The following is a 26,942-nucleotide window of genomic DNA, read 5'->3' on the forward strand; positions in this document are numbered from 1 at the left end:
AATAAAAATGTGGTCTATTTGTTCAACAGAATATTACACATGATGAAAATGAATGAGCTACAACAACATCGATGCACCTCACCAACAAAACGTTAAGCGGAAGAAGCCAGACATAAAAGAGCACGTATTGAGGGACTGTTTTATATAATATTCCATTATATAAAAGCTCAAAATCACACACACAAAACTATAATCTATAGTGTTAAAAGTCAGAGTAGAGGCTCCTCTTGGTAGGGAGATGGGGGAATGGCAGCGAAGAGTACCTGGAGGCTTTGCACGAGAGGTAACGTTCTGTTTCTTGACTGGGTGCTGGTTACACCAGTTATTAACTTTGTGAAAATTCATCCAACTGTATGCTTAGGATTTGTGTATTTTTTAAATACTGTAATGCTTCAATAAAAAGCTTACTCAAAATAAAACGTGTGGCATGTCTTTCCACATGCATTGCTAGGAAAGTACTCATCTCCCAAGTTCTCAGGTGGAGGTATAAAGGGCAGATCAAGTAAGGATGAGTTAAGATGAACTTTGAAGTTCAAGTTTGAGGCCTGGCACACAGAGTTCTTGAATGGCACACAAAACAGGACACGTGTGGGATTTGCCAGTTAAGAGATCAACAAAACACAATTGTTCAGTGTATAATCCAGTGGTATAAAAACATTAGGCAGTTAGCTAATTTCTGGGTCATGTGACTAACTTACAACCACTTTTTGGATTTTGCAATGTCAGTCTAACCAGAATGCTACATTTGCAGCATTTAAAAAAGAAAAAACAAGTAGTGGAACTGGTAACGGGAAAGAAAAAAGAAAGGCACTAGGAGGCTAGTATGAGGTCATTCATTTAGGAAAAAAGGAAAGTCATGGAGAAAGAAAGCACTCTGCTGTTAAGTTATACTTATCTGAGATGCATGTATTTGGGGAAAAAAAAATCTTAGAAATTCATTGCAAAATTTAGTAACTATTTAGTATGTGAACAATGTGGTTTTTATTTGTACTTGACTCATTCCACAAAGTTTTTGAGGCAGTGCAGTAATTTTTAATTGTGAACAAACAATTGTAAAGGCAAATATGTGTTTTTCCTCTTAAAAAGTATTCTTTTAATAACATTAAACAAATGCTATGATAGCATATCCAAAATTCAGTTCAGTTCCCACTTTACATTCAAGACTTTAACTAAAGAATCCAGATTTCCCTAGCAGAAATGCTACAATTATCCATAATAAGTAAAATTAATACATGGTAGTATGTTGACTTAAGTTTGTGTGTGCCACAATGCTCCATGAAGATAAGGTTAAACGTTTCTGATGTGTCCATATATATTATATATTTTTTGATATGTCTATAACGAGACACAGAATTTTAGGGGAAAAAAAAACTTTCCCAACATCCCTATTTAAAAAAATTTTTTTCAACATTTATTTATTTTTTGAGAGAGGGAGGGAGGGTGGGAGAGGGAGAGAGGGGGAAAGAGAGAGAGAGAGAGAGAGAGAGAGAGAGAGAGAGAGAGACAGGAGTATAAGCAGGGGAGGGTCAGGGAGAGAGGGAGACACAATCTGAAGCAGGCACAGGCTCTGTCTGAGCTGTCAGCACACAGCCCAACACAGGGCTTGAACCACTTATTGTGAGATCATGATCTGACTAAAGTCGGACACTTAACTGACTGAGCCACCCAGGTGCCCCTCAACATCCCTTCCTATTAAATGAGAGAAAACAGTAATGAGGAGGCACCGATTCATTCAAGTAGGGAATTAGAAATGGTGGGAGCAGACAAGAAATAGGAACACTGTGGTGAACACATATAAGTCTGAAATCAGTATATTTGGCAATAAAAAAGTTTGTAAGCGTATCCTGAAATTCTAAGGATTAGATGGTGTTGATTTGATTACAGAGACAAAGAATTAAGTCTCTTTTACACATTTAGAGTCAGCGTCTTGAAGAATATATTTCATCAGGTGTTACATTGTTTTAAACAGTAGAAAACTGGAGTTGGAGGTCACTGATTTTTATTTCTTGCATGGGTGGGCAACTTTTACAGGGCCGAGTCTCTGCTTACTGATGTGGCGCCATGCTGCCTCCCTGCTCGAGGCCAGACCAGCCTTGGGCCCCTGGAGGGCTCAGTGCCCTTCCTGCACCCCATCCACTCCTCTAGGGCTCCTTCTCCACAGACTGCGTGTTCTCTCCCCTGTACCCACAGCACTCTGCACACATTTTTTTTCTGCAGCATTTGCCATACTGTACTTTATTTGATTACATACAATCTCTAAATGATGAGTTTCTCAAGCATAGAAGCTTGTCATTTTGCCTTTGGATCCTCAGTATCTGGCATATTAATAAGCACTCAAAAATGCCTACTTAGGGGCACCTGGGTGGCTCAGTCGGTTGAGTGTTCGACTTTAGCTCAGGTCATGATCTCACAGTAAGTCGTTCAAGCCCTGTGTGGGGCTCTGTGCTGACAGCTCAGAGCCTGGAGGAGCCTGCTTCGGATTCTGTGTCTCCCCTCTCTCTGCCCCTCCCCCACTCATACTCCGTCTATGTCTCTCTCTCAAAAATAAACATTAAAAAAATTTTAATAAAAAAAATCTTAACAGGGGCGCCTGGGTGGCTCAGTTGGTTGAGTGTCTGACTTCGGCTCAGGTCATGATCTCATGGCTCGTGAGTTTGAGCCCCATATCGGGCTCTCTGCTGACAGCTCAGAGCTGGGAGCCCGCTTTGGATTCTGTGTCTCCCCCTCTCTCTGCCCTTCTTCTCTTGCACTCTTTCTCTTTCTCAAAAAATGAATAAACATTAAAAAAAAAAAAAAAGAAATGCCTGTTCAATCCATGTTTGACTATTTCAGGGCTCACTAACTCATAAGGTAGCCCATTCCATATAGTAGACAGCGTTAAGCAGGAAATTTTCCTGTTGTGTCCTCATTACTTCTCTCCATCTGTCTTTGTGGAACTGCTGAGAAGAAGTCACCATCTTTTGTGTGGTAGTCCTTCAATATGTGAAGCTACCTATCATGTCTTCACAAGTCTTCTGCTTCTGTCAGTATTTGTCATTTCACCTGATATTTATTCATTTGCACATGACCTCCTGACATCTCTCTCACCTTTGTGGACCCACTTCTTGAATAATTTTACATAAGCAAACAATTTTTATTTGTTCAAACCAAAGACACAAGATACTGTATAAAATCATGACTTCGAAGTACATGTGTGGTGTCAGCTACATTTTCACTGAATTTAGTTCTGTTGTTCTAAAATCCAAAGAGTGTTCTTTGAAAATAGACTTCCCTATCCATTAGGGCATTTAGCTTTTTGTTGATATAAGGAATTTCATAAGAATAAACACTCAAGGGTGCCTGAGTGGCTCAGTCAGTTGGGCTCCAACTTTGGCTCAGGTCATGGTCTCATGGTTCTTGGGTTTGAGCCCTGCATCAGGCATTGTGCTGACAGCTCAGAGCCTGAAGCCTGCTTTGGATTCTGTGTCTCCCTTTCTGCCTGCCCCCCGCCCCCCCCCCCCCCCCCATGCTCTGTCACTCTCTCAAAAATAAATGAACATTAAAAAAAAAAAAGTAAAAAAAGAAAGAATAAATATTCAGAATTTTACTCTTAATTAAAATACACTCAACTTTGACACAGATGTGCAGGTTCAAATGAACTATGTAGACCTTTGTAGTTTATAAGCAAATTATCTACTTACATCAGGGGTCAGACTTTTAGCAATGACAGGTCCAACCATTCCTGGAATAGTGGCAAATGTATTTGTGATGCCCAGGAGGATACCAGCATACCTGCAGAAACATTTTCATAGAGGTTTATTATTGTGTTATACATTTAAGTAGTTTCTTTCAATAGATAGCTGTACTATTTCCAGAATATGCTGTATTCTTGTGAAATTTTATGTCTAAATGAAATGTCTTACTAAGTTGGACTGAATATATTTTGAATATATTTAGCTGGCGAAACATTTGCATTTCAATAGTTAATTAGCATTCTAACATTATATAGGGGAATGCAAGCCACTAAAATGATCCTTTTTATAGTGATTTAGAAAAGTGTTGACATTGATTTTTATACATGACTATATTAGATAGGAAGCTTGATACATCTTAAGGTTTTTTAGTAAAAAGAAATTATTTCTTGGTTACAAAATCTATTTCAGTGTTGAAAATTTGAAACAAATTAAGAAGAAAATAAAATTACCTATAGTCCTTTCATATAGAGATAATCAACATTAACACTTTGGTAAATATCCTAATTATTTTTGTTCATAACATATAATTCTATAGCTTACTTGTTCTGCTTATAATGTACCTGCTTATAGCTAAGTCCTTACACACTATCCCAGAAGTAGACAAGTTTGGTATACATTGTGTGTGTGTGTGTGTGTGCGTGTGTGCGTGTGTGTATGTGTGTAACAAAAAAAATGCATTTCTTAAAAAGTTTATTTATTTATCTTGAGAGAGAGAGAGAGAGAGAGAGAGAGAGAGAGAGAATCTCAAGCAGGTTCCATGCTATCAGTTCAGAAGACCTATACAGGGCTCAATCTCACAAACTGCGAGATCATGACCTGAGCCAAATCAAGAGTCAGTTGCTCAACTGACTGAGCCACCCAGGTGCTGCAAAAATGCTTTTTTAATAAACACAGAAAAAGTTGATTTATTTTAAGGGTAAAGCTTAGAGGAGTCAGATATTCTCACCTATGTTTAGGTGCAAATCTTTAAAGAAAGAATTCCTGCTTGTATTTGGGAAACACTAGTGATCTGCTGACTTCTCCAATACATAAAGAATGTATGTAGACTGAGGAAGGCTAAATGAAATGCTTATCATTTTATAAAAAGAAGTCATATTGGGGCACCTGGGTGGCTCAGTTGGTTAAGCATCTGGCTCTTGACTTCAGCTCAGGTCATGATCTCATGGTTTGTGAGTTCGAGCCCCATGACGGGCTCTGTGCTGACAGTGCTGAGCCTGCTTGGATTCTCTCTCTCTCCCTTCCTCTTGGCTCTCCCCTGTCCGCCCCCCCCACCCCCAAAATAAATAAACACGGAAAAAAAAGTTATATTGGACTGATAATCAGGAGACCTAAAGATTTGTGACCCCCCCCAGTTCTACCATTGACCATCTATGTAACCTTGGGCCAGTTAGTGATAGATTATTTCCCTTATCATTCATGGGTTCATCGATGTATACATGCAACATATTTGGTGGTACCACATGAGATCCCCCACAACCCACCAAATATACTAAAATATTAGTTTTGAGTATAACATACACATGGAAATATGTAAAAATTGTAAGTGTAGAGCTTGATGAATTTTTATAAAGTGAACACAACCATGTTGCTAGCACTCAGTCAAGAAACGGAACTTACTGGAATAAACATTTTAAAGGACATTTTACATAAGGTTGAGCTGCCTCTCAGAATGTATAAGCTTTAATTTGAATAATCATAATTTGCCAGGTCATCTCTATTCAAAAACTTAAAAGGATGGTTTAATGCTTACCCTAAAAAGACTATAATCTTTGGCCTGATTGGCAGTGGTCTGGCCCTGGTCCATCTACCCAGCCTTGCCTTATTACCTAGTAGTCTATAATACATAACTTCAGATTCAGACAGCTCTCATTACAGCTGCTCACATCTGCTATGCTCATTCCTGTTAATTATCTCTACTCATACTATACTCAGTATCTGAAATCCACACTCTTTCTGTCCGGTGTTTTATTCCCTTTTATTTTTTGCAGGGCCAGTACATATATGTTCATTCATGCCAACCAGAGAAGTGGCACGTGACTCACAATCGTTTCAGGCTCTGTCCATGGATCCCTGGGGCACTGGCTGCACTGAATACTGGAGCTTTGTCTTACAGAGACTAGTACCTCTCTTGGACATTGGCTTCAAAGGATGTTGACTCCTGATCAGGAATTTCATACGAATGGAATCACACAGCATATAGTCTTTTAAATTATATACTAGGGTTGCTAAACATCCCAACTGTTATGTGTATCAACAGTTTATTCATTTTTTATTGCTCTCTTTTTAATTGAAGAAACTGGGATTCTGTCATACAGACAGTCAGTGCTATGTTCTATATTTGTAGACTGCATTCCTGAGACATCATTTAGCATAATCTTACATTCCCAGTATTTTCTGTATACTGATAGTATCTAGACTCTAGATCACAGAGGGTGCATTAGATTCAGCTTTGATTTTTTAGCAAGAAAATTTAAAGGTGGTGGTGGAGTTAAAAATTGGTTAACTAAATAAATAGCATTTATTAATTTATTTTTCATAAGAATCATCTAGGTATATACAAAGTCCAATTAGAGCTTTTAATTTTTCATGAAATAATCAGTGTTATTATAAAATAAAATTCTGGTTCAAATTAAAGAAGCTTGAAATTTATTAGTTCATATAGTCTTATTGTGGGATACTAAGATTTGTTAGTATTTAGGATCCTCAGTATCTTGGTTGCAGATGACGAATCTGAAATTCCTCTCTCCATTTTGGATATGGACAAGTGCCTACTGTGGGTTGAACTGTGTCCTCCCAAAATTCATATGTTGAGGGCCTAACCCCCCATCGTGACTGTTCTTGGAGATACGGTTTTTAGGAGGTTATCAAAGTTAAGTAAGTGTAGGGTCTTAACCCAATAGGATTAGTGGCCTTATAAGAAGAGGAAGAAAGAGAAATCGCTCTATCTCTGTGAGTATTTACCAAGAAAAGGCTATGTGAAGACACTGAGAGAAGGTGGCTGTAAGCAAGGAAAAGAGCTCTCGCCAGTACCTGACCATGCTGGTACCCTGATCTTGGACTTCCAGCTTCCAGAACGGTGAGCAAATAAACTTCTATTTTTTAAGCTACCTGGTATATGGCATTTTGAATGGCAGTTTGAGTTGACTAATACAGTGCCTAAATAAAGCATCCTGCTGAACTGAATTAAATTATCTACAAATATCAAACATTTTTATGTTCAAAACTCATTCATAGTGGATACAATAACGAAAGCATATGGCACAGGTCTTTTTAGCTTATGCCCTTTAGAGAATGTATCTTAAATTAACCAAGCTTGGCAGAACCTGTCTTTTTTTTTTTTTTTTTTTTTTTTAAACCATTAACACCTTGCCAGTAGGAGGAACTGACTGTAATGCTGCCAGGCGTTTTCAGTGACAGATATTAAGTGCAGATGAATGCTGTGAAATTCTAAATGTCAGCACCAAGAAACTCATTCAGGTATTTCTATTACACTTGGCCAGGAAGGGCCATGAAAGATTGATGGCTATTTGGAAAAAAACATGTTGTACAGACTCAGTCTGGATTCTGTGCTGGTGGAATACTAGAATGCTATGGGATTAACAGTTAGAAATCTATCCAATTCCCCGATATCTGGGCAACAAAATCATTCATAGAAAATCTCTATCTCATTCTATAGAAGAAAAGGCTTAGAAAATAGTACGAACACATGTGTATGTTATATACATGTTTATTCAAAAATCTCATCTCAGGTATGGCTCTAAGTATTTTATATACATCCCATTTTAATAGTAAAATCTACTCCATGAGGTAGGGATTGATATCTCCTTTCTACAGATGAAGGAAGATTGTAAAATGTTACCCAATTTGTCTGATTCCAAATCAGTACTTAATATTACAAGGTTAAAATCTATAACATTGCCTTCTTAACAACATAGTCGTCACTGAATTCAATCTGTAGGGAATGCCAGTTTTCTCATGCTTAATTTTTTACCATAAGCTCCAGTGCTGAATGCTTAAAAGTCTGTGGTCCTCAACTGTTCCTGTTCTAACTATCAGAGCGCTTCCCTGTGCATGGACAGACACTCAGCTGTTACCAAAGAAAAAGGAGCTAAGCAACATCATGGTCATAAAATATATAATCCCCCAGTTAACCAAGAGGTGGAGAACCAGAAACAGCTAGTATCCTTTGAATCAAGAAATTCTAGTTGGAAAGCTCATCTGAAGGGTTGAATCAAAATATAAGGGGGGGAGGGATAATTTTGACTTTGATGAGATTACATTTGTACAGCTATATACTTTTAAAAGTTACCTATGTTGTTCATATACATACATATGTTGATCACAACCACAAATCTGGTGCTTACATGTACTTACCACTCTTCTAACAACTATTTGTTGGTATCACTTATGTTACTAAACTGTTTAGTTTCATACCATATCTAGATAAATGTCTTTTTTGACTTATGACTCACAAAATGCCAGGGCTCGAACAGATGTGAAGTTTAGCCATTCATCTGATGCTTGAAGCCCAGTTCTGGGATCCTGCCTGCACAACATCCAGTATATGCTTCAGGACATGATTTTATCACCCTCCACGCCAGCAGAAGCTTACACAGATGCAAACAAGGGCCATGTTACTTTCATGTTTGTGTCTTCAACATTTGGTACAGGGCCTGGCACAGTGTTTGTTAAATGACTAGATCCATTAGTCAGCATGCTATGACACTGAAATGTAGTAATTACATATCTACCTAATTGTACAACCAATTCATCTTTTCCATCCTATCCAAAAGGATTATCATGGGAGATCTAGTTGAAATCCTGATATACTAAATATACTGTATTCTCTTTATGTCTGAGGCTAGAAATGTTGAGAAATCAGACCACTTTGCTATTTTGACTGTTAGTGATCTACTGTTATCTCGTTAGTAATCAATATTTTCTTTTCTAAGAGCTTACCAATCATCCCTTTAATATTTTACTTGGATTGATTTGTGACTCTGGTCATGGCACCTGACTCAAAGTTTGCCAGAAAATAATAGTTTATTGCATTATGTCCAGGTACACTTATTACATTATGAGCTAAGTGTATATACGAGTGTATGTGTGTTCTATTTTTTTCACAACAATCTTACAAGGTAGGTACCATGTATATTTGGTTTTGTTCCTTCCCAGAAGCTCCTGCCAGATTCCAGAGCTTCTGATGGATGGAGGGCACCTGATAAATCCTGAACTACATTTCAGCTCCATGAAATGGAGTGGGTAGCTTACTGCCTTCTTTCTGGCTAGCTGGCTGGTGAGCCAATTTTATGTTCCTTACAATTTTTACTTCTTATATTTATTTACTTAATTTTATAATAAACTCACATAAACTGAGGCAACCAGAATATGTCTGTTCTTGGCTATGAGTTCTTTTCCCTGAGTTCTCAAAATAACTATTAGGCAGTGACCAATTTTTAAGATTTTTGAGAGACAATGATGTAGCAGAAAGATCCCTGGACTATGTTGTTGAGACCTAAATTCAAGTCTGCCATTTACTAGCTGTGACTTTGGAAGCCACATAAGTCCTCTGTACCTGAGTTTCTTCATCTTCAAAATGAGTTCTTTGTGTGTGGTGAGTGTTACCAATGGCCTTCTCCGTATCCATTCCCATGAGCTATGGGGAACATCGACTCTCACCTCTAACTTTAGAGTGGGTGCTAATTGTCCTAAAGTCAAATGGTATTCCCTTGGCCATAGGAGTGGTTCAGGGGATGAATATGTGATTTGGTTTAGTTCAGTCAAAATGAAGCCTAGGACTTAACTTCCATGGTGGAGAGAGGAAAATATCTTTTCCTTTTTTCTTCTTCTTTAAATGTTTATTTATTTTGAGGGGGGGAGGGATAGAGAGAGAGAGAGACAGAGAATCCTAAGATAGCGCAGATGCAGGGCTCGAACCCACAAACCATGAGATCATGACTTGAGCCAAAATCAAGAATCAGAGGCTTAACAGACTGAGCCACCCAGGGTCCCCAATCCTTTTCTTTCTTGACTGATGTAAATAAAGAAGGATGTAATTCTGGTTGTTACTGGCAATTATTTCATTGTGTGATTTTACAAGCATACCCAGCCTTATAGTTTTTTAAAACTATTATGAAAGTTAGAGAGTGGAAAAGAAAGGAGTTTTTGGTAATATTAGTGGACAGCTGATGTAAATGCTTTCCTGAAGCCAGATGTCTCTGGACTTTACACTAAAGCGAATCAATAGATTTTGCTGTTCAGCCAGCCTGAATTAGACATCTTTTGTGCCCAAATTCTCAATTCCCATATCCCTTTGAGTGTTCATCAGCCCTCAGCTTGTTATAATTTCAAGCTTAGACCAATCCAACAGCATAATTTTAATACTACACTTGGGCTGCTGAACACCACTGAAAGAACATCTCTGTAAAATAGAGTAAAAATTCATCTCCAATCACAGCTGATCCTCATCAATGGCAAAAATCCCTTCAATGAGTTCTTAGTGACGATTTCCCTGGGTAATTAGTTCGAACTTTTATGATTCTCAAGTCTTTTATTCCACCTGTCTTCTTTCTTAGTCTCAGCAATGAACCTGACTCCCATGTCAAAAAGAAATCAAAGACGAACAGTTAAGATTTTTCAATTAGTTATCTACTGCTTCACTATAAATTACTTCAAACTTAGCAACTTTGGACAACAAATATTTATCATCTCACAGGTTCTGTGGGTCAGGAATATAGAAGTGGTTTAGCTGGCTCAGAATCCTCCAATCATGTTGACTGGGGCTGCAGTTACCTGAAGATTGGACTGGGGCTAGAGGATCCACTTCTTTAAAAAAACATCTTTTTTATGTTTATTTTTGAGACAGAGAGGGTGCGAGTGGGGAAGGGTCAGGGAGAGAGGGGGAGACACAGAATCTGAGGCAGGCTCCAGGCTCTGAGCTGTCAGGCAGAGCCCGTTGCGGGGCTTGAACTCACGAACAGAGATCATGACCTGAGCTGACGTCGGATGCCTAACCGACTGAGACACCCAGGCGCACCCCGAGGATCCACTTCTAAGCTCACTTATGTCACTGCTGGCGGTAGTCTCAGTTCCCCCCAATGTGGGTCTTGCCACAGGGCCCCTAAGTGTCCTCCCTACATTACAGCTGAATCATCTGAGACAGAAAGCAAAGAAGTTGCAGTAATGCCTTTTTTGACCTAGTCAGATACCATTACTTTTGCCATATTCATTAGAAACAAGTCACTAAATCTAGTCCACACTCAAGGGGAGGGGAAATAGACTCTTTCTTTCAAAAGGAGAGGTGTGGAATTTTTGGACATATTTTATTTTTAATTTTTTTTAATGTTTTATTTATTTTTGAGACAGAGAGAGACAGAGCATGAATGGGGGAGGGTCAGAGAGAGAGGGAGACACAGAATCTGAAGCAGGCTCTAGGCTCTGAGCTGTCAGCACAGAGCCCGACGCGGGGCTTGAACTCACGGAGTGTGAGATCATGACCTGAGCTGAAGTCGGACGCTTAACCAACTGAGCCACCCAGGCGCCCCTGTGGACGTATTTTAAACCACTACAATCCTCAAGTTCTCATCTCACCTCAAAACTCTTCTTTAATGAAATCCTCTTTACTACCTTCTGTTTCTTCTCATTTGAAAGCTAATCCCTCCACTTGGACTCTGAATCTCATTCCTTCCTGATTTCTACCAACTAGTCATTGTTACTTCTTCCTTTTAGCTTTAATCTTTTACTGTTGATTGAGCTTTTTTTCTCAGCAATATTAACAGCCTGGGTCTCTTTCATCTTAAAGAAAAAAACAAAACAACTCAAACAATCATCCACCAATGTATGCCCATCTTTAGCTTTTCCTCCTTCTCTTCATAGTTAATTGTTTTGAAATAGTTGTTTATTGGCAGTAGTTCTCAAATTTTAAGGTCCATAAAGACAACCCAGAGGAGCAACAAAATGCAGATTCCCTATTCCTGTGATCAAGAATTCTGCTTTATTTTTAACAAGCACTCTTGATGATTTTGATACAGATGGGCTAAGGATCACACTTTCAAAATCACTGCTTTATGTTGACTGTCTTCACCTTATCTTTCCATTCATTCCTTAAGTCACTGCAGCCTAGCTTCCTTCTTCTTGTTCCCTGGAAGCATTTTCACCAAAATGTTTAATGAACATCTTCATCTGGGGAGGAACATTTTCATTCTTGTTTTACTTGCCTTCTCTGTGGCATCTGACACTTGTTGATCAAGCTCTCCCTTTGGGGATCCTGATCTCTATTTATTTTCCTTCTCCTTCTCTGTTCACTTCTCCTCAATTACCCTTGCATCAGGTTCTTCTATCTCTTGATGAATTCCCAAGGTTTTCATCACTGTCTCTTGAGTAATTTTATCTGATTCCATGGCCTCATTTACTACTCATATGTCAATGACTCTTAAATCTTTATCTCTAACCCAGAGCCCCTTCTTGAATTGAAAACTGGGTGGTCTTGGCTTCCTTGACACCTTATTCTTGATTTTCTTTCTATCTCTCTCTTGCTCCTCTTTAGTTTCCTTCTTTGGTTATTTCCCCTCTTTCTCCTAAGTGTTTGCCACGATCCACTCTTGGGATCACTTGTCATTCTACCTTCTCCCTCAAGGCAACTCTTGTCTTTAAGTACTTCAAAATGTAGATTATTATTCCTTAATTTTCATTTAAAATCAGACTGCTTTCCTGAGTTCCAGATCCATATATCACACTGCCTATAACTATCATTTTCTAAATGTTTTCACAGATACTAAAATTTAACATGTCTGAAATTTTTATCTTCTCCCAAGACTGTTCTTCCTTCAAGCATCCCAATTCCAGTAAGTGGTATATCCATCTACCTAGTTGCTGATACAAAATACCTGGAAATCAACATCCTTGATATCTTCTCCTCACTCTTCAGGTCTAATCTATTGTCAAGTCCCACCTATTGTGTTTACAAATCATCCCAAATCCATCTACTTCTTTTTTATTCCTTTTTTTTTAGAGAGTACATGAGCTGGAGGGGGGGGGGGGCGGCGCTGGGGGAGAGATAGAGAGAATCTTAAGCAGGCTCCATGCCCAGTGTGTGGCCCGACATGGGACTCCATCTCATGACTGTGAGATCATGACCTGAGCTGAAATCAAGAGTCAGATGCTCAACTGACTGAGCTACCCAGGCGCCCCTCCATCTACTTCTTTATATCTCCTATTATATCCTATCACTTTTTATCTGGGTTGCTGCAATAGCTTCCTAATTGGTTTCTTCTACTTGTACTCTTATCCATACAAGAGTGATCTTAAAAAACAGAGCAGAGGATGTCATTTCCTATTTGTTCGGGATACAATATAAAATGCTTACTATAGGCTCCTGCTTACTCTCCAGTGGCTTTCTTCTCTGCATCTCTGCCACAAATGACCTTCTCTCAGTTGGCTGAAATATACAGTTATAGATCGAATGTTTGTGTGTCCCAAATTCATATGTTGAAGGCTTAACCCTATATTTGGAGACAGGGCTTTCAGATGATAAAGGTCAAATGAGGTCATAAGGATGGGGCCTCAATCTGATAGGTCTGGCACCCTTATCTGAAGAGTGAGAGACACTGGGGTTCTTTCTCTGTCTGTACACATGCACAGACACACTGAGGAAAGGCCATGTGAGCACACAGCAAATAGCAGCCCATCTGCAAACCAGAAGGAGAGTTCTCACAAGAAACTAACCATGCTGGCATCCTGATCTTGGACACTGAACTGTGAGAAAATAAACGTCTGTTGTTTAAGCCACCCAGTCTATGGTATTTTGTTACGGCAGCCCAATCAGACTAAGACACACACCAATTTCTTTTTCTACTTATGTAAATTCTGTCAGGAATACTACTCCTTTTTTGCCTGGCTAACTTCTTCTTACTCATTGCTCAGATTTTAGCTTAAATATCATTTCCTCAGAGAAACCTTCCCTTACTCCTTGATCCACATTATATCTATTATATTCTCTCATCTTTTCTTCAAAAACTTTTTTATTTGTGAGCCTTATGTTTCTAAAAGTTTCACAGGTCAGGGCTGTGCCTGTTATGACTGGTACTTGGCAGGCATTTGATAAGTACTTGTCAAAAGAATTAATTATCATAATATATTACAATTGTTTCATTTTTTTTTTTTAACTGCTTATTTCCTGAACTAGACTAATCTCCTTGCAAGTAGGAGCTGGGTGTTATTTTCTACTAGCATCATATATATTGTGCTCAATGTATAGTAGGTCCTCCAGACATGTTTGTTGGGTGAGTGACCGGATTTGACTAGGTCAGGGCCTCATACTTGAGATGCATAAGAATCACCCGAGGATCTTAACATGCAGATTCCAGTTCAGCAAGTCCAGATTCAGTGATGCCTGAGATTCTGTGTTTTTCAGAAAGTCCCACATAATACTGATGCTCCTGCTCCATGGACCAAACTTTGACTAATAAGGGATGAGTAGCTCTAAATCCATCCTGGTTCTCACTTTTTATGATTCTATAAACTACATAACTGAACAATATCATTTTGTTTAACTTAATTCAAGTGAAATCCTTTCCAGATTTCTCTTCTAATCAGTAGCATAAAGGAGCATATTTCAGTCCTTTAATTATGTGCTATTTCCTTGAGTCCTTTTTTGGATAATCAGGCTTCATTCCTATGTTGTAAATCTCAAATACAAGCCTCAGAGTCACTGTGCAGCAATTTGTTTAGGCTTCTTCCTATCTTCTCTCCCACAGAAATGGCTTCTCATGCCTTTACTCCTTCAGCTTCAACGGGTTTTTATTTCAGTTATGTTTGTATCAGATCTTTCAAATTATCATTAAATTTAATGAACTTTTCTTGAAGTTAATTTGCTTTTCAAATTCTCCCTTTCATCATTATGTTTAAAATTTTTTTAATTTTAATTTTTTTTAACGTTTATTTATTCTTGAGGTGGGGGTGGGGGCAGAGCACCAGCTGGGGAGGGGCAGAGAGAGGGAGACACAGAATCAGAAGCATGATCAGCACAGAGCATGATGCAGGGCTCAAACTCAAGCCATGAGATCATGACCTGAGCCAAAGTCAACATGCTTAACCAACTGAGCCATCCAGGTGCCCGTTTTTCATCATTATGTTAAGCTCCTTTACTTCTTCACTGACCAACAACTATACTCAATAAGCATTTTCTAGCTTATAAGGTTCACAAAATTCTTCCCTCTATTTTTTTCCCTCTATTTTAATTGTTTTTTTAAAATGTTAATTTATTTTGAGAGAAGGAGAGTGTGAGCAGGGAGGGACAGAGAGAGAGGGAGAGAGAGAAGTAGAGAGAGAATCCCAAGCAGGCTCCTCATTGTCAGAGCAGAGCTCAATGTGGGGCTCAATCTCATGACTGTGAGATCATGACCTGAGCTGAAATCAAGATTTGGATGCTTAACTGACTAAGACACCCAGGAGCCCCTTAATTGTTTTTTGACAAAAGACTCTGGTATGTTGTAAATACTTTCAACATTAGACATTTAGTCTTGTGATTAAAACCAGAGATTTATTCCTTCAGCAAATGTTTACTGAGCACACTCTATGTGACAGGCACTATAATAAAACTTTCATGCTTGATCAATCTTGAGATGTGAAAACATGATTACACTGCTAGATAGGATACGAGATATATTCAGAGTTTTTTTTTTTTTTAAATCACAATAGACTTCTCACAGTGTAATATTTTTATTATTCTGATGATCAGATCCTTATACTTTTAAAAATGTAATATGAATATGTATATTCACATTAAAAACACAACAGGTTTTATATTTAATAGGGTTTAATGTAAACTTCTAGTTTAAAAATAAGAATCAGGTGAAACTATACAAAAGGTGTTTGAACTTCAGAATTTAAACACTGCCAAGACTATAACTAATGGTTTTAATAATTATTCACACCTATTTCTGGTTCTGAAAGTTTAACTTGATTTTAATTATATGAGATAACTCAAGAAGGTACCACTTTCTCTGTAGAACAGTGGCTATTTAGTCAATATGTAACTAATTATTGTTCCTACAAATCTCTAATTACTAACAAAAGTATTATTGTTCAAGGCAAGTAGTTGCCATTGTTAAATAAGCAACTGCCAGATTCATATGCCAGAAAAATGATAAGCTCTGTAGCTTTATGCAGTTTAACTTGTTGGAATTCTGAATCTTGGAAGGGTCCTATCCCAGATACGTGATTAGATTAGCAAGGTATAAATTAGTGAGATAAAGTAATATGCAGTCATTTCTTATTATGTAGTTAATTCCATGAAAGAATTATGTGAAAGTAAATGCATATATAAAAAATGAATATGTAACATAATATCTATAGGGTATGGCTGAATATTAATCTATTTACATTGTTTTGGATATAGAGTAGAGAAGTTGAGAAGACAAAATATCTTAATGAGTAAACTCTCATTTAGATGTACTATTCCCTTTCATTCCTAATCTCAGCAAATACCATATTTTCAACCTTAATTTCAGTATTATTATCAATATAAATTTACATAGTACTCTGGAATTCACTATTGTGCAGATACTTTTTTTTTTTTTTAAGATTATTTATTTTGAGAGAAGAGTGTGTGAGCAGGGGAGGGGCAGAGAGAGAAGGAAAGAGAGAGAAAATCCCAAGCAGGCTCTGCACTGCCAGCATGGAGCCTGATGCAGGGCTTGAACCCATGAACCATGAGATCAGGACCTGAAACAAAACCAAGAATTGGACGGAGGCTTACCTGACTGAGCCACCCAGGCGCCCCTATGCAGATACTTTTAATTTTTATTTAGTTTTTACTTTTACTTTTTTTTTTTTTTTTTTTTAATTTAAGCTCTATGCCCATCATGGTGCTTGAACTCACAACTCCAAGATCAAGAGTTGCATGCTCTACCGACTGAGCCAGCCAGGTGCTTCTATTTTTTATTAAAAAAAAAAAAAAAAATAGCCCAACATGGGACTTGAACTCGTGACTTTGAGATCAAGAGTCATAAGCTCTAACTGAGCCAGCTGGGTGCCACTGCAGATAACTTTTTAGAGTTATTTAAATACATACACATGTAGCTGATATGTGAACTCAGCTATTTAACCCATCAGTTTCTCTAATTAATAGTTATGATTATTATGAAACTAAACAAGTTTCATACTAGAATTGGTAAATAAGAATATCATAATAAAAGTAATATACATTTAAAGCTGTCATCTTTTGCTAATTTGTGGGAAAAGGCGACCCTACAATTCACCCTAAAAAGATTTACAAGGCTATATAATAATATGGACAGGTCTTTATAATTCTATGAAGGACTGAAGGATCACTTTTCAATATCCCAAAGATAAGAAAGTGAAAAAAGGTTTAAAACAAAGCCTAGTAGGTGATATTCAGCATATGAAAGTTGTAAAAGAAATAATTTAATGAAAGTGCAGCCTTTTGTTTCTATTTGTAAGTAAACCTTTGACACTAGTCAATGCTCCAAGTGATTTCTAAGTAGATCTGCTTAGGGGAGGCAATGTAACTTAGTAATGAAAGTATATGATCCCTTGCCAGGGCCTTGGTGTCTAAATACTATTCTTCACTAAAAAGAACTGGTGTTCCTTGGAGAAATGGCTATTCCAAGGTATTTCAAGGCAGGGAAGATACAAAGTGAATTCGAAATATCTGGTTCTTTCATCAATAAAGAAGTGGTCAAAAGGAAGTGGGATGGGGGCGGCAAGGAGGAGGGGGAAATGTTGATAGGCTATAGGAGCCAGATTGAAGGGGAACCTGTTGGCTAAATCTGAGATAATGTGGGCATAAAAATAGATAAGGACAATAATGGATTGTAACTCATTAAATAAATTAGGAATCTCTGAGGCCATGCTGATGCTAGATAAAGAAGTGGAGCAGGAGGGAAGATCTTCTTACAATTGAATGACAAATGATAAGTGTGGAGGGAAAGAGGGTGGAAATACCACCGTTTTGAAGCCACTATAGTAAAATTTGGCTTGGCATGGATCAAGTCTAAGTTGGTGGTGGTGAGGGGGTTTGACGAGGAGCAGGGTGTTTGTATGATCTCAAAGCATCTTTCCAGAGATGCTTTATTAGTTGAAGGGGGAAAAAAGTAAGTTGTTATTAGAGAAATTACAACACCTTGACTGGGTGATCAAAATTAGTGTCACTAGGGGCCCCTGGATGTGATTCCCTGAGGTCACAGGCCAGTGAATCTGGTCAGGGATACATTACCTAAACGTAATCACAAGACATGAGACAAATCCACATTGAGTGTGGGCATTCCAGGTATTTAGGCTAGCATGAACAAAGGACCAAAGGTGGAAAAGAACACACATGCGCATGCACGTGTGTGTGTGTGTGTGTGTGTGTGTGTGTGTACGTGTGTGTGTCAGGGAATATTTTTTGAGAATAAAGAGTAGCTCAGTTCATTTGAGGCAAAGAATACAAAGAAAGTGATGTAGGTGAGGGAGGAATAAAATTATAAAGATAAATTGGGACTATAACATGGAGGGTTTTGCACGTTGGCTGAGAATTCTATATTTAAATTTAATAGAGAATATAAAATTTGACTTTATTATATAATAGTAAAGTGTTGACATACAATAAGACCCATACCCAAATTGTTTTTTAGAAAGAGTTTTAACGTGGTACTAAATGTGGAAGGCTATTTTCATTCTTCCATTCATGCACCTGATTGACCATGACCCAGCACAGGGCCATGGTGTGGCTGGTGTAAATAAGAGATGTGGCCCCTGTGCTCTCAGAGCTTATAGTCCCAGAGCTTTTGCTTAGGTTACCACCTTTTATATCAAATGGTTTCTTGGTCCAATGCCTAAATTTTACTGGTTTTCTTCCTTGGTTCCCCACTGTTGGGTGGATATGTAACACTGAAGCTCCTACTTTCTTGGTATGGTCATGTAAGTCAACCACTCAACAAGTGTGGACTGGGTGTGCCTCTCCTTGTGCAGAAGTTGTGATATAGATATATAGCATGACTCAGTCTGAGGGAGTTTACCTCCAAATTGGGGAGATAAGAAAGAAGAGTTGCAATTAGAAACAATTACAAATCAAGGTAAGGCAGTTAATATAAATGCATCTAGCATAAAATTATAAATGAATGCACTGAGAAGAGGAGGAGAGAAAAGTAAGCATTAATGGTCTAGAAAGGCCTAATGAAGAACTGGGGTGTGAACTGGGAAGAATGCAGAGGGATGGGGAGAAAATGGCCCTGCCACAGGGGCCAAGAATGAGCCTTAGTAGAAGGCACTGCAAAGTGGCAGAAGGACTCATCAGGGAGCTGGGCACACTTATATTCTGATCGTGTGGAACCTCCTTGGACTTCTTACTTTAGGTACTTACTGAAGGGATGGGAGACCGAGGATTAACAGGAATCAGAAAATTCTGTGGTAGTCTAGGTGTGAAGAATTTAGGCTGGGGGAAGATGGTAGGGGACCATCTATCTTTTCTCCAAATGTAAATTCATATCCATTAAAAATTAACTGTACCAAATCTTCTGGGTTAAAATACTTACACAGCCTCCTCCTCTACCTTGATAACTGGCACAAAAGAATCCTAGAAGTATGTGGCCCAAAGAATATTTCCAGAGAGGGAATTGTAAAAATAATTCTGGGCTTAAAAAGTAAGAATTTTAGGTTTGTACTTTGGCTCTATCATTTATTAGCTGTGGTAGTACAAGACAAATGACTTAACTTCTCTGAATCTGAGTCTTCTTAGTCATAAAATAAGAATATCTATCTTATAGGAATGCTTTAAAGATAAAAATGAGGTAATGTTTGTGAAAGTGATTTATAAGTTAGACAAATATATTTGCACATGGGTAAGATAATAATTAGACAAATAATTTGTCTGGTCTTAGGCATTCATCCATCCAACTAAATGGCCACTATGTGCCAATTACCACAGTAAACTTTGAGGATAATAAGATAGTGTCTGCCTTCAGAGTTCCTATTCTAGCTGGGTAGAGAGATACAAGTTATAATGTGTGATTTTTTATGGGAACTTGTGTACAGAGGTGATAACGGTTAAAAGCTTAAATTTAAAAACAATTTCAAGTGTTAATTATCACGTAAACCGAAGTTTTGTTTCAAAATTTAAAGTCATTCCTAGAGTAGTCAAATTTATAGAGAAAGAAAGGAGAATGGAGGTTGCCAGGGACTGTGGGGAGGTTGGGAACGGGGAGCTAGTGTTTAATGGGTACAGTTTCAGCATGGGAAGAAACAGTTCTGGAGACACATGCTAGTGATGGTCGCACAACAATGTGAATGTACTTAATGTTAATGCCACAGAAGTGTACACTTAAAAATGGTTAAAGTGGTATATTTTGTGCTATATATATTTTACCACAATTAAGGACATGAATTTAAAGTCAATCTTTATCTTAGCCGATCTTTATGTTAGTACTCACGAAGGTGCAATATCCAGATGGTTGATGCTAAATCCAGAAGAGCAAAAGCCTCCCAATGTTGTTGATATGGTTAAGAATGCAACGGCCAAAGAATAATCACAACCTATAAATCCAGCGGCTACCAGGAATACTGCAGGCCCAATCATTCCTGGAGTTAAAAAGTTATAAACAGAAAAGAAAGCTCCAGTATTAACATTTGCTTGTGCTACCAATAATATAGTACAAATCTGAGGTTTGATATTACTGCCACCTACTGTAGAGACACTGTGCTGCCTAAGAGACAACTTACATAGTTTTCATGAAAAAAAGAAAAAAAACAAAAAACTACTGGAAAACACAGATATAATGCAACTAATGTAAAAGTAAAAAGAAAATATCATTATGGAATATGATTAAATCTACATGTGACCTAGACTCAACTAAAGTTCTAGGAAGAGCAAGAAGAGGATGACTGAAAAATATAGTTCTCGAGAAAGCAATAGTTGTTGATACAGAAAGAGATTTAAAATTCATATAACCAAAGAAGATAAACTAAATAAACTCTATTGAATAAAGTTAGAAAAACACTCCATCTAGGTTTTAGCAATTGATAGCAATATACACATTTTACTACAGGCATTTAAGCATAAAATATAACAGGAAGGGACTTAATGAATGGGTTGCCATTCTTTCTGTTCTACAGCAGTGCTATCCAATGACCATCTGTGATGATGGAAATGTTGTATTTGTATATACTGCAGCTGAGAAACTTATTTTTAAAATTCAATTAAATGTAAATAGCCATATGTGGATAGTGGCTACCATATTGGACAGAGGAGGTGAACAGGAAGCAAAAAAGAGAAAGTTGGATTGAATCTAAAGGGATCTACTTCACTTGCAGGTGTGGAGAAATTTCTTGAGAATTGAGACAAGCAAGCAATGGAACAGGACAGCACCTTCCAGCAGTAGCTGCTCAGAAGGTATTTGCAGAATTATCCTGAATAGGGTCCTGCTACAATGTAATTTCTCAAGTATAACCTTCAGCGACTTCCAGGGTCCCTGCTTACTCAAGATCTTAAAAAAAATGAAATAATTGTCATAGATAGTTTAAAATTTACCTTGATGAAAGCAGTCTGAAACACACGATTATTTAAGGTAGCTTTGAGTTCTTTGATTTATAGCTCCTCATTTAATATAATGATGCCAGTAAATGTTTTTGGATTAAAAATTAAAATGTATTCACTTAGAAAAGGGATAGAGACTTAAAAATATTATTTTCACTGCAAACTTGGAGCTGAAAACAAAATGATTTATAAAATTCTGGAAATGATATTCAGCAAAGCAAGCCATTTTTAATGGTTAAGACTAGGGTGGAGATAATAGGATATTATAAATATTAACCCACAAAATACATAGTTCAAAAACATTTATTTGTTCATTTGTTTATTTATTTGTTTGTTTGTTTATTTATTTATTTATTTATTTATTTATTTATTTATTTATTTATATTTGAGAGAGTGTGAGCAGGGGAAAGGGGCAGAGAAAGACAGATAGAATCTCAGACTCCATGCTCAGCATGGAACCCAACATGGGGCTCAGTCCCACAATCTTGGGATCGTTACCTGTGCTGAAATCAAGAGTCAGACACTCATCTGACTGAGTCACCCAGGTGCCCCAGATCCAACCATCTTGTATAGAAATGCACCACATGCATTAAAACATAGTGTTTTAATATGTGAACAAAATAAATGACTAATACCATTTTTATTTTGCTTTGCACTGTAAACACAGTAAATGATTGTAAATCAAAACAAACATTGATTCACTTCACTTACCTATAAGGCTAAACACTCTTCGGACACATATAGTTGAAAAATTCCATTTTGCCCTTAAATTGTCAGCAGCTTGACCAGATAGGATCATACATAACCAACAGCCAAAATAAGGCAGTGCAGATAGAAGCCCATTCTGGAAGGAATAAAAAGACACAGAATTAATTGGTGGGGGGAAGGGGAGTAAGAACCAAAACAATATTCATATACACACATTCACCACCACTCAAAAACAAAGGAAATTCATACAATATAGTGTTGATATTAATACAGTCCAGTCTGCTCGATGTAATCTTGTTTTTTTTATAATTTTTTAAAAAGCTTATTTATTTATTTTGAGGTGGGGAAGGGCAGAGAGAGAGGGATAGAGAGAGAATCCCAAGCAGGCTCTGTGTTTAAGCACAGAACCGGATGTGGGGCTGGAACTCATGAACCATGAGCATATGACCTGAGCCAAAATCAAGAGTTGAACACTTAAACGACTCAGCCATCCAGGCGCCCCATGCTCAAAGTAATCTTACATGTTATTTTGGGACGTGGGGTGCAGTTTCAGTAGGAGAGGACAAATCTTTCTATTACATTAGCCTATAGATTCTCCCCATTGAGAAGTTTTTGTCAATTTTCACTTATTTATACATACTTATATATGTGTTATATAATATTTATATTTTAAGTTATATAAAATTATAATATACAAATTTACTATAAATATTTATAGTTATATTTAAAAATTATATTTCTATTTAAAATTCATATTTATATTTTAAAATGGTAAATTTATTTTACATATAGGTATTTATCTTTATATAAAACAGAAAATATAAATACATTTATAAATTATATGACTGTTATAGATTATATATAATTATACATACTTATATTTGTAGAAATATTATAAAATAACGTGCAGATACAGAAAACCACATGAATCGAATGTTTAGCTCAATGAAATGCTTAAAAATGCACATTGTCGGGGCACCTGGGTGGCTCAGTTGGTTAAGCGGCCGACTTCAGCTTGGGTCATGATCTCGCTGTCCGTGAGTTCAAGCCCCGCGTCGGGCACTGGGCTGACAGCTCAGAGCCTGGGGCCTATTTCAGATTCTGTGTCTCCCTCTCTCTGACCCTCCCCTGTTCATGCTCTGTCTCTCTCTGTCTCAAAAATAAATAAACATTAAAAAAAAATTAAAAAAAAAATGCACATTGTCTAGATCAGGTGTACAGTGCACCACCACATGCTTTGAGCAGAGGACAAAGGTAGTGAGTTGATAGACCCCTATTTTTCCCTCTTCTTTTCCTTTAAGTTGCCACCTAAACAAAATAAAAGCACCAGAAGATATGAAACAGAGTTTATCCTGGAAACGTGCTATGCTATTTGCTTTGTAGGAAATGATTTGGCAGTCAAGTTTTCAGGAAATCCCAAATTCTGTAAAATGAAGAACACATACGTGGAGAAAGGAAAATTCTTTCTTCTCGTCATTTTTCCCCAGCATATACACCTGAGGTGCCAAAACTAAATGACACAATTCTGATAAAAACAAATGTTTTTATAGTATGAGAAAGATGGGTACACCTGTTAGTCTTTTACAAACACAAAAAAGGTAGAAAGATATATTATCAGTGATATTTAAATCTTCTATTTAAGTATCATTAATGGTACAAACCAATAAAATCTGCTAATATTTTAAATTTAAGTATGCTTAAGAAAAGATTTAGGGGCACCTGGGTGGCTCAGTTGGTTAAGCATCCAACTTCGGCTCACGTCATGATTTCACAGTTTGTGGGTTTGAGCCCCACGTCAGGCTCTGTGCTGACAGCTCAGAGCCTGGAGCCTGCTTCGGATTCTCTCTCTCTCTCTCTCTCTCTCTCTCTCTCTCTCTTTCAAAAATAAATATTTACAAAAAAGCTTTAGAAAAGATTTAACTTTTTTCATCATAGGTTATAGTCATCTGTATTCAAATGTTGTATATTTCCAATTCTACTTCTGTAGCTAAGATTTTTGTTTCTTTCTGGTATTAAGCTGAGTAATTTCCTCTTTAAATTTTATTCTATTTAGATTTCTGCATAGCGGGATCACTTCTATCATTATTTGTGGCAGAATCCTACTTAGGAATAAACTATAGCAAATGGAGAAGTGGATTTTCTGATCTTGGTCTTGTTCCCTGGTGGGATGAGACTGATAATTCATCAGAGTTACTGAATTTTTCCACTTAAAGTTCTAATGTTAAAAACTTTCCCAACAACCTAAAACTACCACCTTCTACAAATTATTATAAATCTTCAACATTTGTATATCCATGGGTATCTTTCACAGTTGTTAAGCTTTTGTACTCATTTATTTAAAAAATTGATGCTAAAATATTAATATCCAGAATAGGATAATAGATATTGCCCCAACTCTCACTGAACTGTAAGAAATAGGGATACTAGGGCCACCTGGGTGACTCAGTTGGTTAAGTGTCCAACTCTTGATATCAGCTCAGGTCATGCATAATCTCAGGCTTATGGGATAGAGCCCTACATTGGGCTATGCTTGGGAGTGTGGAGCCTACTTGGGATTCTCTCTCTCTCCCTCTCTCTGCCCCTCCTCTGCCTGTGCATGCGTGTGCTCTCTCTCTCTCTTTCTCCCAGAATAAACTAAAAAAAAAAAAAAAACAAAACCAAAAAACAAAGAAAAAGAAACAGGGACAGGAAAAAGAAAAGAAAAAAGGGAAGAAAAAAGAAGAGAAAGGGAACAGGAACACTAGAACTGGGAAAAACTAAGAAAAAAGAAAAGTAAGGATAACTAATGAAGCTAAACTTCTATGAAAAAGCAAGCTTATAACAAAGGATCAAGAGCTTTAAATTTTCTTATTTTTATTTTTTTATTGTTATTTGTTAATTTTATTTTATTTATTTATTTATTTATTTTTGTTTTGTTTTGTTTTTTTTTTTTGTTATTTGTTAATTTTAGAGAGAGAGAGCATGAGCAGGGGAAAGGGGCAGAGGGAGAGAAAGAATCTCAAGCAGGCTCCATGTTCAGCAAGAGCCTGATGTGGGGCTTGATCCCCTGACCCTGAGATCCTGACCTGAGCCAAAATGTAGTCGGACGCTCAACCAACTAAGCCACTCAGGTGGCCTAAAAAAGAAATTCATTTAAAAAAAAGCCTTCTATACAATTAGAGAATTATTTTGAAAATTTGTTCACGATTCTTTGAATTTGGAAAGAAAATACCTTTTGGTATAAAAATGCAAGATAAGTGATTCTGGTTTTAAAGTCTCTCATAGAACTTAAAAAAAAAATCAATGAAAAATGGATGAAGGCAATTAAACGCACAACGCTAATTGATATTTCATTCTTTCCATAGTTCTCTCAGGAAAATCTCAAACAGAAGCATCTGTGGAATGATCTTTAAATTTCCATGCAATTTGTCATACAGTAGATTATAGTCAGGCTCTACTCACAGAATGCTTAGGAAAACAAGATTGCTCATGAGAAACTCACCCCATGCTATTGCCAAAGCTTCGTTTCAGGTTAACTTCTGTCAATGCAATTTGTGGATATATTTGAGTATAGATGATCTTGATTTTCAACAGTAGCCAGAGTTCTTCCCAGCTTAGCTGCTTGGATGCAGTTTAAGGTTCAGTCCATGGCCAGTGTTCCCAGTATGCTTTGGAAGACAGGTGACTGGAGATTCACTTTAACGATGTTTAAAGCTGTGTATCTGTCTGTGTAGCCAATGCAATTGTGCAGTCAGCCCTGCTGCCTTCACATTCATCATCCGGGCTGCTTTTTTACTTCCAGGGCCATCTTTCGTTTTGTGGCTGAGTTGTTCCATTGTAGAATACACCATATTTTGTTTATTCATTCATTAGCTGATAGACATTTGGGCTGTTTCCACTTTTTGGTTACCATGAATAACGATGTTATGAACATTCAGGCACGTGTTTTTGTGTGAATATATGTTTTCAGTTCTCTTAGGTCTATATCCAGGGGAGTTCTGGGTCTTATATTAACTTTATGTTTAAGTTTTTGAGGAACTGCTAAACTTTTCCACAGTGGCTACACTACTTTACATTCCCATCAGCAATGTATAAGGGTTCCATTTCCTCTACCTTCTCACCAGCACTTGTTACTTTCTGGGTTATTTTTATTATTATTATTTTTAATTCCAATAGGTATGAAGTAGTATCCCATTATAGTTTTGATTTGCATTTTCCTAATGATTAACGATGTGGAGCGTTTTTACATGGACTTATTGGTCATTTGTATGTCTTCTTTGGAGAAATGTCTATTCAAATGCTTTGCCCATTTAAAAGATTGGGTTGTCTTTTTATTATGGAGTTGTATGAATTCCAGAATATATAAGGAATATATTTTTTATATTCCTTATATATTCTAGATCCTTATCAGAAATATGATTTGCAAATATTTTCTCTCATTTAGTGGATTTTCATTCATTTTGTGTGTGTGTATTTTCATTCTTGATGGTGTCTTTTGCGTCACAAAAGTTTTTAATTTTGATGAAATAGAATTTATGTATTTTTTTCTTCGGTCACTTATGCTTTTGGTGTGCCAAGGGCACAAGGATGTACACTTCCTAAGAGTTTATTGTTTTAGCTCTCACATTTATGTCTTTGATCTTTTACTTTGAAGGCAAAAACACCACCAATTTTCCTTATAAACTGACTTTTTCTGTTCAGGCTTTTCTTCAAGCTCTTTAAAGACAAAACCCATCAACACAGAGATTCTGATAGAAACTGCCTCAATCTGATGGGTTCAAAAGAACCGGCAGTTTCAGGAAGGCTCTTCTTATACAGCTTTGCAACTATAGCTCTGCCAGTGCCTAAATAATGCTGCAGAGCGACCTCAGGTCTCCCAAGTCCCTTCTCAGCTGCCAGCGAGTTCTACCGCCGTCCCTTTGAGAAGTGAATACGGGTACACTTGAATTTGTTGTCTGATATCCTGGCATGTTACTAGGGACTAATAA

General features: G+C 37.2%; 1 protein-coding gene across 5 annotated transcripts in view; it reads right to left on the bottom strand.

Annotated features, from left to right (window-relative positions):
* The window catches only part of SLC17A5 (solute carrier family 17 member 5), a 51,749-nt gene that overhangs the window by 4,273 nt on the left and 20,534 nt on the right, over positions 1–26,942 (bottom strand). For 4 of the 5 annotated variants that reach the window (XM_060615966.3, XM_060615965.2, XM_078447099.1 and 1 more), the window contains 3 exons: positions 21,979–22,111; positions 20,165–20,312; positions 3,681–3,771 (listed from right to left, as the gene is read on the bottom strand). In XM_060615966.3, coding sequence (XP_060471949.1) covers positions 3,681–3,771; positions 20,165–20,312; positions 21,979–22,111 — 372 coding nt within the window. The remainder of the gene's footprint in view (positions 1–3,680; positions 3,772–20,164; positions 20,313–21,978; positions 22,112–26,942) is intronic. The other variant, XM_078447098.1, reaches the window with a different exon arrangement.

The sequence above is a fragment of the Panthera onca genome, chromosome B2, assembly GCF_046562875.1.
Source record: "Panthera onca isolate mPanOnc1 chromosome B2, mPanOnc1 haplotype 2, whole genome shotgun sequence".
NCBI classification, from domain to species: Eukaryota; Metazoa; Chordata; class Mammalia; order Carnivora; family Felidae; genus Panthera; species Panthera onca.